The 13581-nt window shown below is 37.8% G+C and overlaps 1 protein-coding gene and 1 pseudogene across 3 annotated transcripts in view; one reads left to right on the top strand and one right to left on the bottom strand.

Moving 5' to 3' along the window:
- ADAM32 (ADAM metallopeptidase domain 32) overlaps positions 1-13581 on the top strand; it is a 164332-nt gene that overhangs the window by 123983 nt on the left and 26768 nt on the right. For both annotated transcript variants that reach the window (XM_025393909.1, XM_025393910.1), the window contains one exon: positions 1274-1360. In XM_025393909.1, coding sequence (XP_025249694.1) covers positions 1274-1360 — 87 coding nt within the window. The remainder of the gene's footprint in view (positions 1-1273; positions 1361-13581) is intronic.
- On the bottom strand, positions 5536-5946 carry LOC112629976 (annotated as a pseudogene). Its single transcript, XR_003120786.1, has one exon. The product of XR_003120786.1 is annotated as a 40S ribosomal protein S12 pseudogene (transcript).

A 13581-nucleotide genomic window follows, 5' to 3' on the forward strand; every position in this document is an offset into this window, starting at 1 on the left:
ATCAACTCAAGATGGGTCAAAGACTTAAATGTAACACCTGAAGCCATAAAAATTCTAGAAGATAACATTGGAAAAACCCTTCTAGATATTGTCTTAGGTAAAGTGTTCATGAACAAGAACCCAAAAGCAAATGCAATAAAAACAAAGATAAATAGATGGGACTTAATTAAACAAAAAAGCTTCTGCATAGCAAAAAAATAAAATAAAATAAAATAATAATCAGCAGAGTAAACAGACAACCCACGGTGGCTAAGAAATGTGGTATATAAATACCATGGAATCCTACTCAGCCTTAAAAAGGAACAAAATAATGACATTTACACAACCTGGATGGAGTTGGAGTCCATTATCCTAAGTGAAGTAACTCAGGAATTGAAAATGGAACATCATATGTTCTCACTCATAAGTGGGAGCAAATCTCTGAAGATGCAAAGGCATGAGAATGATACAATAGACTTTGTGGACTTGAGGGGAAGTGTGGGAGGGAGTAAGGAATGAAAGGCTATACATTGGTTACAGTGTGCACTGTTAGGATGATGGCTGCACCAAAATCTCAGAAATCACTACTAAAAATCTTATTCATGTAACCAAACACCACCTGTTCCCCAAAATATATTGAAATAAAAATTAAAAAAGAAGAAGTAGTGAAGGTTAAATGGAACTGCGGCCTTGTTCCAATCTGACTTGCATCCTTATGAAAAATAGATTTGGATACACAAAGAGACACCAGGGGCTTGTGCACGTAGAGGAAAGGCCATGTGAGGACATAGGGAGAAGGCAAGTCTAGAAGAGAGGCCTCAGGAGAAACCAACCCTGCAGACACCTTGATCTTGGACTTCCAGCCTCTAGAACTGTTAGAAAATAAATCACTGTTGTTGAAACCACTTAAAGCTATGGTACTTTGTGATATCAGCCTAAGCAGACAATATAATATCCTTATTTAGATGTTTGCTAAAACTCTCTTTTTATTTAAACACTGGACTTTTTGTTATTGTTTTAATTACTCTGCCTTAGAACTACATGAAGAAACATAGTAATAATAATATCAATTTAAAATGCAAATAAATCACAAATGTCTTTTCTTGCAAAACAAACAAACAAATAAACAAAGAACAAACAAAAAACACCCTTCTGGAATGCAGCAAAAGCAGTACTTAGAGGAAAATGTATCATTGAATGGCTATGCTTTTATATTACATAATTACTTACTGTAATGTTATGATGACTATACCCCTCTGACATGGAAACTTTTTTCTTATGTGTTGTTCTTTAGATTTGTGTAAATCGTCAATGTGTAGAATCAAGGAAAATTAAGGCTACAGCACTTGTTTGTTCTGAGCATATTTGTTCTGGACATGGAGTAAGTAACCACATGTTTCCCTCAATCACATTTCTTGGACACTTTTTTGCATCACTTATTAATTTACTGACATTTTTTGGCTCACTACCATGTGCCAGACTCTGTTGCATCTAGCTTCAGTTGAGAGCTGAATTAAGTCATTAAATTCAGCAGCCATAATTAGTTACAGAAGATATTTTGAGTAGAATTAAATTGCTAATGACATAAATATATATTGTTATAATTGGGTACTTTTCAGAGGGTGTTAAATTTTCTGATAAATACATTAACCTGGTTCTCAAAGGAAAGATAATTGTGTTGTAATTCCTGTGTCTGTGAATATACAGGGATCATAAAAAACTATTGTTTTATTTATCTACTTTTAAAAATAGACTTTATTTTTTAGAGGAGCTTCAGGTTCACAGAAACTTTGGAAAGTAGAAAGTAGAGAGATTTTCCATATATCCACTCATCTTACAGAGGCACAATCTTTTCCAATTTTAACATCACACACCATAGTGGTCTGTTTGTTATAACTGATGACCTACAAGGACATATCATTATCACCCAAAGTCCAGTTTACATTAGGATTCACTGTCAGTGTCTCACATTCTATGGGTTTTGACAAATGTGTAATAATATAGATCCATCATTATAATATACAGAGAGTATTTTCATTACTCTAAAAATTATCTGTGCTCCATCAGTTCATCCTTCTCTCTCCACTAACCCTTGGCAACCGCTGATCTTATTACTGTTTTCCTAGATTTTTATTTTCCAGAATGTCATTTTATTGAAATCATATAGTATGTAGCCTTTTCAGATTGGTTTCTTTCACTTAGTAATATGCATTTAACGTTTCTCCATGTTTTTCTTTCTTTTTTTTTTTTGAGACGGAGTCTCGCTCTGTCGCCCAGGCTGGAGTGCAGTGGCCGGATCTCAGCTCACTGCAAGCTCCGCCTCCCGGGTTCACGCCACTCTCCTGCCTCAGCCTCCCGAGTAGCTGGGACTACAGGCGCCCGCCACCTCGCCCGGCTAGTTTTTTGTATTTTTTTAGTAGAGACGGGGTTTCACCGGGTTAGCCAGGATGGTCTCGATCTCCTGACCTCGTGATCTGCCCGTCTCGGCCTCCCAAAGTGCTGGGATTACAGGCTTGAGCCACCACACCCCGCCTTCTCCATGTTTTTCTATGGCTTGATAGTTCATTTCTTTTTAGTGCTAAATAATATTCCATTGTCTGAATGTGCCATAGTTATTTATCCACTCATCTACTGAAGAACATCTTGGTTGCTTCCAAGTTTGGTAATTACAAATAAAGCTGCTATAAACATCCTTCTGCAGGTTTTTGTGTGGACATAAATTTTCACCTATTTTGAGTAAATACCAAGGATTGTGGTTGCTGTATCATATCGTAAGAATATGCTTAGTTTTGTTAGAAACTGACAAAACATCTTTGAAAGTGGCTGTACCAGTTTGCATTCCCACCAGCAGTGAATGAGAGTCCCTGTTGCTCCACATCCAAGCCAACATTTTTTGTTGTCAGTGTTTCGGATTTTGGCCATTCTAACAGGTGTGTAGTGGTATTTCATTGTTGTTTTAATTTGCATTTTACTGATGACATATGTGAGGCGTATTTCATATACTTATTTTCCATCTATGTACCTTTTTTGGTGAGGGACCTTTTAAAGTCTTTTGCCCATTTTAAAAGTTGTTTGTTTTCTTGTTGAGTTTTAAGTTTTCTCTTAGTATTTTGAATAACAGTCACATATCTGATGTGTCTTTTGCAAATATTTTCTTCCAGTCTGTGGCTTATCTTTTTATTCTCTTAACAGTGCTTTTCACAGAGAAGGTTTTAATTTTATGAAGCCCAACTTCTTAATTATTTCTTGTGTAGATTGTGCCTTTGGTATTGTATCTAAAAAGTCTATGCAATACCCAAGGTCATCCAGTTTTTTGTTTTTTTTTTCTGAGTTATCTTCTAGGAGTTTTTTAGCTTTGCATTGTACATTTAGGCCTATGACCCATTCTGGATTAACTTTTTGAAGGGTGATAGGTTTGCATCTAGATTCTTTTTTTTCCTGCATTTTGATGTCCAGCCAGCACCAATTGTTGAAGTTTTTCTTTTCTCTACTGTATTGCTTTTGCTCCTTTGTCAGAGATTAATGGACTAGATTTATGTTTGTCAGTTTCTGGGCTCCTTATTCTGTTTCATTGATCAATTTGATTATTCTTTCTCCTATATCATATTGCCTTGATTCCTACAGACTTACAGTATGTTGAAGTTGGGTAGTGTTAGTCTTCTGACTTTGTTCTTCTTCTTTTAATGGTAACTTGACTATTCTTGATCTTTTGTGCCTCCATAGAAACTTTAGAATCAGTTTGTTGATTTCCACAAAACACCTTGCTGAGATTTTGACAGGGATTGTGTTCCATCTATAGATCAAGTTAGTAAGAATTGATATCTTGACACCATTGAGTCTTTCTATCCATGCACATGTAATGTGTTTTCACTTATTTAGTCCTTTTTTATTTCCTTCATCAGTGTTTTGTAGTTTTTCTCATATTGATCTTATATATATTTTGTTAGATTTATACCAAGTACTTCATTTTGGGGGGGAGGGGAGGCTAATGTAAATAGTATTATGTCTTTAATTTCAAGTTTCGTTTGTTCATTGCTGGTGTATAGGAAAATGATTGGCTTTTGTGCATTAACCTTGTATATTGCAACCATGCTACAATCACTTGTTAGTTCCAAGAGTTCTTCAAGTCTTTTTAGAATGTCTAAATTGCTGTTTATGTCATATATGAACAAAGACAGTTTTATTTCTTCCTTCCCAATCAGTATACCTTTTTTTTCTTATTTTATTGTATTAGTTAGAACTTCCTGTATGATATTGAAATAGGAGTGGTGAGAGGAGACGTCCTTGCATTGCTTCTTATCTTAGTGGGAAAGTGTCTAATATCTCACCATTAAGTATGATATCAGCTGTAGGTTTTTTTGTTTGATATTTTGTTAGATGAAAAACTTTCCCTCTATTCCTAGTTTGCTGTTAGTTTACTTTTAAATCACAAATAAGTGTTGGCTTTTTTGTTGTTGTTGTTGTTGAGATGGAACCTCGCTGTGTTGCCCAGGCTGGAGTGCAGTGGTGCAATCTTGGCTCCCTGCAAGCTCCGCCTTCCCGGTTCACGCCATTCTTCTGCCTCAGCCTCCCGAGGAGCTGGGAGTACAGGCGCCCACCACCATGCCCGGCTAATTGTTTTTGCATTTTTAGTAGAGATGCGGTTTCACCGTGTTAGCCAGGATGGTCTCGATCTCCTGATCTCATGATCTGCCCGTCTCGGCCTCCCAAAGTGCTGGGATTTCAGGCGTGAGACACCGCGCCCGGCCCAAGTGTTGGCTTTTTAATATTAAATGCTTTTTATGTATCTATTGATATGATAATGCAATTTTTCTTCGTTAGTTTATTGATGTGAGATGAAGTACATCAGCTAATTTTCTAATGTTGAACCAGTTACATGCCTGGTGAACCCATCTCAGCAAACAATTATTTGTAACATCAATTAAGAATAAGAAAAATAAAAATTTTTAGTTTACTTTCACTTAATTCCTTCTCTAATACTATTCTTTTTATATAAATAACATTTGATGACCTTTGTGATTTTCATTCTCTCTGAAGAATCTCTTCTGACATTCATTTCAAAGGCAGGTCTACTGGTGATATATACTCTCAATTTTTGCTTATCTGAGAGTCTTCATTTCCACTTTTGCAAGATAATTTCAAAGGATTAAATATTTCACTCATCACTCTTTTTGCTTGCATGGTTGCTGAAGAGAAGTCCAGTATAATTTTTATCTTTGTGCCTCTATAGATATGGTATTTTCTCTCTCTGGTTTCTTTCCCAATTTGTTCTTTATCTTTTCTTTTCTGTAGTTTGAAAGTTATTATGTCTAGGTATAAATTTTTGGCATTTGTCCTGATTTTTTTGTGGCAGGGGTTGCTTGATCTGTGATTTGTTGTAAGACATTAATTTTGGAAAATTATCAGCTGTTATTGCTTCAAATATTTCTTCTATTCCATTCTTTTTTGTCTTCTTGGTATCCTCATTACATGTATGTTATACATTTTTTTAGTTGTCTCACAGTTCTTAGATATTCTGTTCTGTTTTTTCAACCTTTTTTTTTGTGTGTGTGTGAGCCAAATATTTATTCATTTCTTGCATTTGAAGTACTCTTCGATAACATCCTTGGCCTGAGACTCCTTTCCATAGTCCTTAACTACTACACAACTGCAACCAACCACTTTACGGGGTTTCCCCTCTCTGTCAATTTTACAGAGGCCTACCCATTCTCCTAGTTTCTTGTTGTCATCAACCTTAATTAGGTTGATTTGGTGTTCAGCATAAAGGGCCTCCACCAACTTGATATACATAGGCTCATCACAGTTGGATGCAAGCACACAAAGATGGGCTTGGCGCTTGTCTGAGGCTTTGGCAGCTTCCGGAATTCCACGTGCTAGGCCATCGTGGATGTGGGCGGTCTTCAGCACCTCTTTTAAAGCAGTATTAACGTCCATTACACCTCCAGCAGCAATGCCGTCCTCGGCCATGGCGGTGGGTTACGGGTGAAGCAGCATCTTGAACGCACGCGAGCCTCCGCGGAACTCCGCGGTGGCAGGGAAAGAGCAACTTTTTTTTTTTTTGACTTTTTAGTTTTAGATGTTTCTATTGAGATATCCTCAAGCTCAGAGGTCTTTTCTCATCTCAGCCATGATTAGTCTATTAACGGGCCCATCAAAAGCATTCTTCATTTCTGTTGCAGTGTTTTTGATCTCTAGTACTTCTTTTTGATTCTTTCTTAGAATTTTAATCTCTCTGCCTACACTGCCAATCTGTTCTTACATGCAGTCTACTTTATCCATTAGAGCTTTCAGCATATGAAATATAATTGTTTTATTTATTTATTTTAATTTTATTTTCATTGACAATAGTTGTACCTGTTGTGGGGGTATAAATGATAATTAATATATTCATATAATTCATAAAATTATCTTAATTATCAGCATAATTATCTTATATCTTAATTATCTTAATTATCAGTATAATTAAGATATCCATCATTTTACACATTTGTCTTTATGCTAAAACGTTTGAATTTATTTTTCTAGCTATTTTTGAAATATACAATAGGTTATTTTAAACTCTGGTCATCCTACTGATGACCAAGTGTCAAAACACTTGGTCTTACTTCTTTCAAACTGGATATTTGTATCTATTAATCAGCATCTCTTCATCCTCTCCTCCCATTACACATTCTGGCCTCTGGTAACCACCCACCTACTCTGTACCTTCGTGAATCCACTTTTTTAGCTTCCACATATGAGTAAGAACATGTGATATTTATCTTTCTGTGCTTAGCCTATTTCATTTACCATAATGACTTCCAGTTCCATCCATGTTGCTATGAGTGATGGGATTTCATTATTTTTATAGCCTATGTTTTACATTGTGTATGTATCCCACATTTTCTTTATTTTTTCATCTATTCATGGACACTTCCATTGATTCTATATTTTGGTTATTGTGAATAGAGCTACAATAAACATGGGAATGCAGATAGCATTTTGAAGTGTTGATTTCCATTCTTTTGGTTATTTACTCAGTAGTAGAATTGCTGAGTCATATGGTAGTTCTATTTTTAGTTTTTTTGTTTTTGAGGAATCGCCACACAATTTTTTTTAAAGTGGCTGTACTAATTTACATTCCCACCTACAGTGTGTGAGGCTTTCCTTTTCTCCACAGCCTCGCCAGCGTTGGCTGTTCCCTGTCTTTTTGATAAAAGCCATTTTAACTGGATTGAGATTGTATCTCATAATTTTGATTTGCATCTCTCTCATAATTAGTGATGTTGAACATTTTTTCGTCTACCTGTTGGCCATTTGTATGTTTTATTTTGAGAGATGTCTATTCAGATCTTTTGCCCATTTTCTTAATCATATAATTTGTGGAGATTTTTCCTATTGAGTTATTTGAGCTCTTTATATATTCTGATTGTCAGTCCCTTGTCATATGGATAGTTTGGAAATATTTTCTTTTATTCTGTGGGTTGTCTCTTCACTTTGTTGATTGCTTCTTTTGCTGTGTAGAAGCTTTTTAGCTTGGTGTAATCCCATTTGTTTATTTTTGCTTATGTTTCCTATGCATTTGAGGTTATATCCAAAAAATAATTACATAATCAATGTCTTAGAACTATTTTCCTACATTTTCTCCTGGTAATTTTATAGTTTTGGTTCTTTTTTTTTCTTTTCTTTTTTTTTTTAATTATACTTTAAGTTCTAGGGTACATGTGCACAACATGCAGGTTTGTTACATATGTATACATGTGCCATGTTGGTGTGCTGAACCCATTAACTCGTCATTTACGTTAGGTATATCTCCTAATGCTATCCCTCCCCCGTACCCCCTCCCCACAATAGGACCCAGTGTGTGATGCTCCCCTTCCTGTTTCCAAGTGATCTCATTGTTCAATTCCCACCTATGAGTGAGAACATGTGGTATTTGGTTTTCTGTTCTTGTGATAGTTTGCTGAGAATGATGGTTTCCAGCTGCATCCATGTCCCTACAAAGGACATGAACTCATCCTTTTTTATAGCTGCATAGTATTCCATGGTGTATATGTGCCACATTTTCTTAATCCAGTCTGTCACTGATGGACATTTGGGTTGATTCCAAGTCTTTGCTATTGTGAATAGTGCTGCAATAAACATACATGTGCCTGTGTCTTTATAGTAGCATGACTTACAATCTTTTGGGTATATCCCCAGTAATGGGATAGCTGGGTCAAATGGTGTTTCTAGTTCTAGATCCTTGAGGAATCACCACACCATTTTCCACAGTGGTTGAACCAGTTTACAGTCCCCCAACAGTGTAAAAGTGTTCCTATTTCTTCACATCCTCTCCAGCACCTGTTGTTTCCTGATTTTTTAATGATTGCCATTCTAACTGGTGTGAGATGGTATCTCATCGTGGTTTTGATTTGCATTTCTCTGATGGCGAGTGATGATGAGCATTTTTTCGTGTGTCTGTTGGCTGTATGAATGTCTTCTTTTTAGAAGTATCTGTTCATATCCTTTGCTCACTTTTTGATAGGGTTGTTTGTTTTTTTTCTTGTAAATTTGATTGAGATCTTTATAGGTTCTGGATATTAGCCCTTTGTCAGATGAGTAGATTGCAAAAATTTTCTCCCATTCTGTAGGTTGCCTGTTCACTCTGATGGTAGTTTCTTTTGCTGTGCAGAAGCTCTTTAGTTTAATTAGATCCCATTTGTCAATTTTGGCTTTTGTTGCCGTTGCTTTTGGTGTTTTAGACATGAAGTCCTTGCCCATGCCTATGTCCTGAATGGTATTCCCTAGGTTTTCTTCTAGGGTTTTTATGGTTTTAGGTCTAACATTTAAGTCTCTAATCCATCTTGAATTAATATTTCATATAAGGAGTAAGGAAAGGATCGAGTTTCAGCTTTCTACTTATGGCTAGCCAATTTTCCCAGCACCATTTATTAAATAGGGAATCCTTTCCCCATTTCTTGTTTTTGTCAGGTTTGTCAAAGATCAGATGGCTGTCAATGTGTGGTATTATTTCTGAGGGCTCTGTTCTGTTCCATTGGTCTATATCTCTGTTTTGGTACCAGTACCATGCTGTTTTGATTACTGTAGCCTTGTAGTATAGTTTGATGTCAGGTAGCATGATGCCTCCAGCTTTGTTCTTTTGGCTTAGGATTGTCTTGGGAATGTGGGGTCTTTTTTGGTTCCATATGAACTTTAAAGCAGTTTTTTCCAATTCTGTGAAGAAAGTCATTGGTAGCTTAATGGGGATGGCATTGAATCTATATATTACATTGGGCAGTATGGCCATTTTCACAATATTGATTCTTCCTATCCATGAGCATGGTATGTTCTTCCATTTGTTTGTGTCCTCTTTTATTTCACTGAGCAGTGGTTTGTAGTTCTTGAAGAGGTCCTTTACATCCCTTGTAAGTTGGATTCCTAGGTATTTTATTCTCTTTGAAGCTATTGTGAATGGGAGTTCATTCATGATTTGGCTCTCTGTTTGTCTGTTACTGGTGTGTAAGAATGCTTGTGATTTTTGTACATTGATTTTGTATCCTGAGACTTTGCTGAAGTTGCTTATCAGCTTAAGGAGATTTAGGGCTGAGAAGGGTTTTCTAAATGTACAATCATGTCATCTGCAAACAGGGACAATTTGACTTCTTTTCCTAACTGAATACCCTTGATTTCTTTCTCTTGCCTGATTGCCCTAGCCAGAACTTCCAACACTATGTTGAATAGGAGTGTTGAGAGAGGGCATCCCTGTCTTGTGCCAGTTTTCAAAGGGAATTTTTCCAGTTTTTGCCCATTCAGTATGATATTGGCTGTGGGTCTGTAATAAATAGCTCTTATTATTTTGAGATATGTTCCATTAATACCAAATTCGGCTGTGAATCCATCTGGTCCTGGACTTTTTTTGGTTGGTAGGCTATTAATTATTGCCTCAATTTCAGAGCCTCCTATTGGTCTATTCAGGGATTCAACTTCTTCCTGGTTTAGTCTCGGGAGAGTGTAAATGTCCAGGAAATTATCCATTTCTTCTAGGTTTTCTAGTTTATTTGCGTAGAGATGTTTATAGTATTCTCTGATGGTAGTTTGTATTTCTCTGGGGTCGGTGGTGATATCCCCTTTATCATTTTTTATTGCGTCTATTTGATTATTCTCTCTTTTCTTCTTTATTAGTCTTGTTAGCAGTCTATCAATTTTGTTGATCTTTTCAAAAAACAAGCTCCTGGATTCATTGATTTTTTGGAGAGATTTTGTGTCTCTATCTCCTTCAGTTCTGCTCTGATCTTAGTTATTTCTTGCCTTCTGCTAGCTTTGGAATGTGTTTGCTCTTGCTTCTCTAGTTCTTTTAATTGTGATGTTAGGGTGTCGATTTTAGATCTTTCCTGCTTTCTCTTGTGGGCATTTAGTGCTATAAATTTCCCTCTACACACTGCTTTAAATGTGTCCCAGAGATTCTGGTATGTTGTATCTTTGTTCTCATTGGTTTCAAAGAACATCTTTATTTCTGCCATCATTTCGTTATGTACCCAGTAGTCATTTGGAGCAGGTTGTTCAGTTTCCATGTAGTTAAGCAGTTTTGATTGAGTTTCCTAGTCCTGAGTTCTAGTTTAATTGCACTGGTCTGAGAGACAGTTTGTTATAATTTCTGTTCTTTTACATTTGCTGAGGAGTGCTTTACTTCCAATGATGTGGTCAGTTTTGGAATAAGTGCGATGTGGTGTTGAGAAGAATGTATATTTTGTTGATTTGGGGTGGAGAGTTCTGTAGGTTTCTATTGGGTCCACTTGTTGCAGAGCTGAGTTCAATTCCTGGATATCCTTGTTAACTTTCTGTCTCGTTGATCTGTCTAATGTTGACAGTGGGGTGTTAAAGTCTCCCATTATTATTGTATGGGAGTCTAAGTCTCTTTGTAAGTCTCTAAAGACTTGCTTTATGAATCTGGGTGCTCCTGTATTGGGTGCATATATATTTAGGATAGTTAGCTCTTCCTGATGAATTGATCCCTTTACCATAATGTAATGGCCGTGTCTCTTTTGATCTTTGATGGTTTAAAGTCTGTTTTATCAGAGACTGGGATTGCAACCCCCACTTTTTTTTGTTTTCCATTTGCTTGGTAGATCTTCCTCCATCCCTTTATTTTGAGCCTATGTGGGTCTCTGCACATGAAATGGGTCTCCTGAATACAGCAAACTGATGGGTCTTGACTCTTTATCCAGTTTGCCAGTCTGTGTCTTTTAATTGGACCATTTAGTCCATTTACATTTAAGGTTAATATTGTTATTTGTGAACTTGATCCTGTCGTTATGATATTAGCTGGTTATTTTGCTCGCTAGTTGATGCAGTTTCTTCCTAGCATCGATAGACTTTACATTTTGACATGTTTTTGCAATGGCTGGTACCTGTTGTTCTTTTCCATGTTTAGTGCTTCCTTCAGAATCTCTTGTAGGGCAGACCTGGTGGTGACAAAATCTCTAAGCATTTGCTTGTCTGTAAAGGATTTTATTTCTCCTTCACTTATGAAACTTAGTTTGGCTGGATATGAAATTCTGGGTTGAAAATTCTTTTCTTTAAGAATGTTGAATATTGGCCCCCATTGTCTTCTGGCTTGGGGAGTTTCTGCCGAGAGATCTGCTGTTAGTCTGATGGGCTTCCCTTTGTGTGTAACCCGACCTTTGTCTCTGGCTGCCCTTAACATTTTTTCCTTCATTTCAACTTTGGTGAGTCTTACTATTATGTGTCTTGCAGTTGCTCTTCTCAAGGAGTATCTTTGTGGCATTCTCTGTATTTCCTGAATTTGAATGTTGGCCTGCCTTACTAAGTCGGGGAAGTTCTCCTGGATGATATCCTGAAGAGTGTTTTCCAACTTGGTTCCATTTTCCTTGTCACTTTCAGGCATACCAATCAGACGTAGATTTGGTCTTTTCACATAATCCCATACTTATTGAGGGCTTTGTTCATTTCTTTTTACCCTTTTTTCTCCACACTTCTCTTCTCTCTTCATTTCATTCATTTGGTCTTCAATTGCTGATACTCTTTCTTCCAGTTGATCGAGTTGGTTACTGAAGCTTGTGCATTTGTCACGTATTTCTTGTGTTATGGTTTTCATCTCTATCAGTTCTTTTAAGGTCTTCTCTTCATTGATTATTCTAGTTATCCATTCATCCATTCTTTTTTCAAGGTTTTTAGTTTCTTCGTATTGGTTACATAGTTCCTCCTTTATTTCTGAGAAGTTTGATTGGCTGAAGCCTTCTTCTCTCAATTCATCAACGTCATTCTCCGTCCAGCTTTGTTCCATTGCTGGCGAGGAGCTGCGTTCCTTTGGAGGGGAGATGCACTCTGATTTTTTGAATTTCCAGCTCTTCTGCACTGCTTTTCCCCCATCTTTGTGGTTTTATCTGCCTTTGGTCTTTGATGATGGTGACGTACTGATGGGGTTTTGGTGTGGATGTCCTTTCTGTTTGTTAGTTTTCCTTCTAACAGTCAGGACCCTCAGCTGTAGGTCTGTTGGAGATTGCTTGAGGTCCACTCCAGACCCTGTTTGCCTGGGTGTCAGCAGCAGAGGCTGCAGAAGATAGAATATTGTTGCACAGCGAGTGTTGCTGTCTGATTCTTACTCTGGAAGCTTTGTCTCAGGGGTGTACCCCACCATGTGAGGTGTGAGGTGTCGGTCTGCACCTAGTGGAGGATGTCTCCGATATAGGCTACTCAGGGGTCAGGGACCCACTTGAGCAGGCAGTCTGTCCGTTCTCAGATCTCAACCTCTGTGCTGGGAGATCTACTGCTCTCTTCAAAGCTATCAGACAGGGGCATTTACCTCTGCCGAGGTTTCTGCTGCTTTTTGTTTAACTATGCCCTGTCCCCAGAGGAGGAGTCTACAGAGGCAGGCTGGCCTCCCTGCGCTGTGGTGGGCTCCACCCAATTTGAGTTTCCAGGTGGCTTTGTTTTCCTACTTAAGCCTCAGCAATGGCGGGTGCCCCTCCTCCAGCCTCGCTGCTGCCTTGCAGTTAGATCTCAGACTGCTGTGCTAGCAATGAGGGAGGCTCTGTGTGCCTGGGAACCTCTGGGCCAGGTGTGGGATATAATCTCCTGGTGTGCCCTTTGCTAAGACCCTTGGTAAAGCACAGTATTTAGGGTGAGAGTTACCTGATTTTCCAGGTGTTGTGTGTCTCTGTTTCCCTTGGCTAAGAAAAGGGATTCCCTTTCCCCTTGAGCTTCCCAAGTTAGGTGATGCCACGCCCTGCTTCAGCTCTTGCTGGTTGGGCTGCACCAGCTGAGCAGCACTGATTGTCTGGCACTCCCCAGTGAGAGGAACCCGGTACCTCAGTTGAAAATGCAGAAATCACCCATCTTTTGTGTCACTCACGCTAGGAGCTGGAGGCTGGAGCTGTTCCTATTCGGCCATCTTGGTCACACCCTTCCCCGTAGTTTTGGTTCTTAGATTTAAGTCTTGAATACATTTTGATTTTATTTTTGTACACAGTGAAAGATAATGATCAAGTTTTATTCTTCTGCATATAGTTACTGAATTTCCAGCACCATCTATTGAAGAGACTGTTCTTTCTCTGTTATGCATTCTTGGTGCCTTTGTTGAAAATGAATTGGTGTAAATGCATGTATTTGTATCTGGGTTCT

The sequence above is a fragment of the Theropithecus gelada genome, chromosome 8 (genome assembly GCF_003255815.1).
Source record: "Theropithecus gelada isolate Dixy chromosome 8, Tgel_1.0, whole genome shotgun sequence".
In the NCBI taxonomy this organism is placed as follows: Eukaryota; Metazoa; Chordata; class Mammalia; order Primates; family Cercopithecidae; genus Theropithecus; species Theropithecus gelada.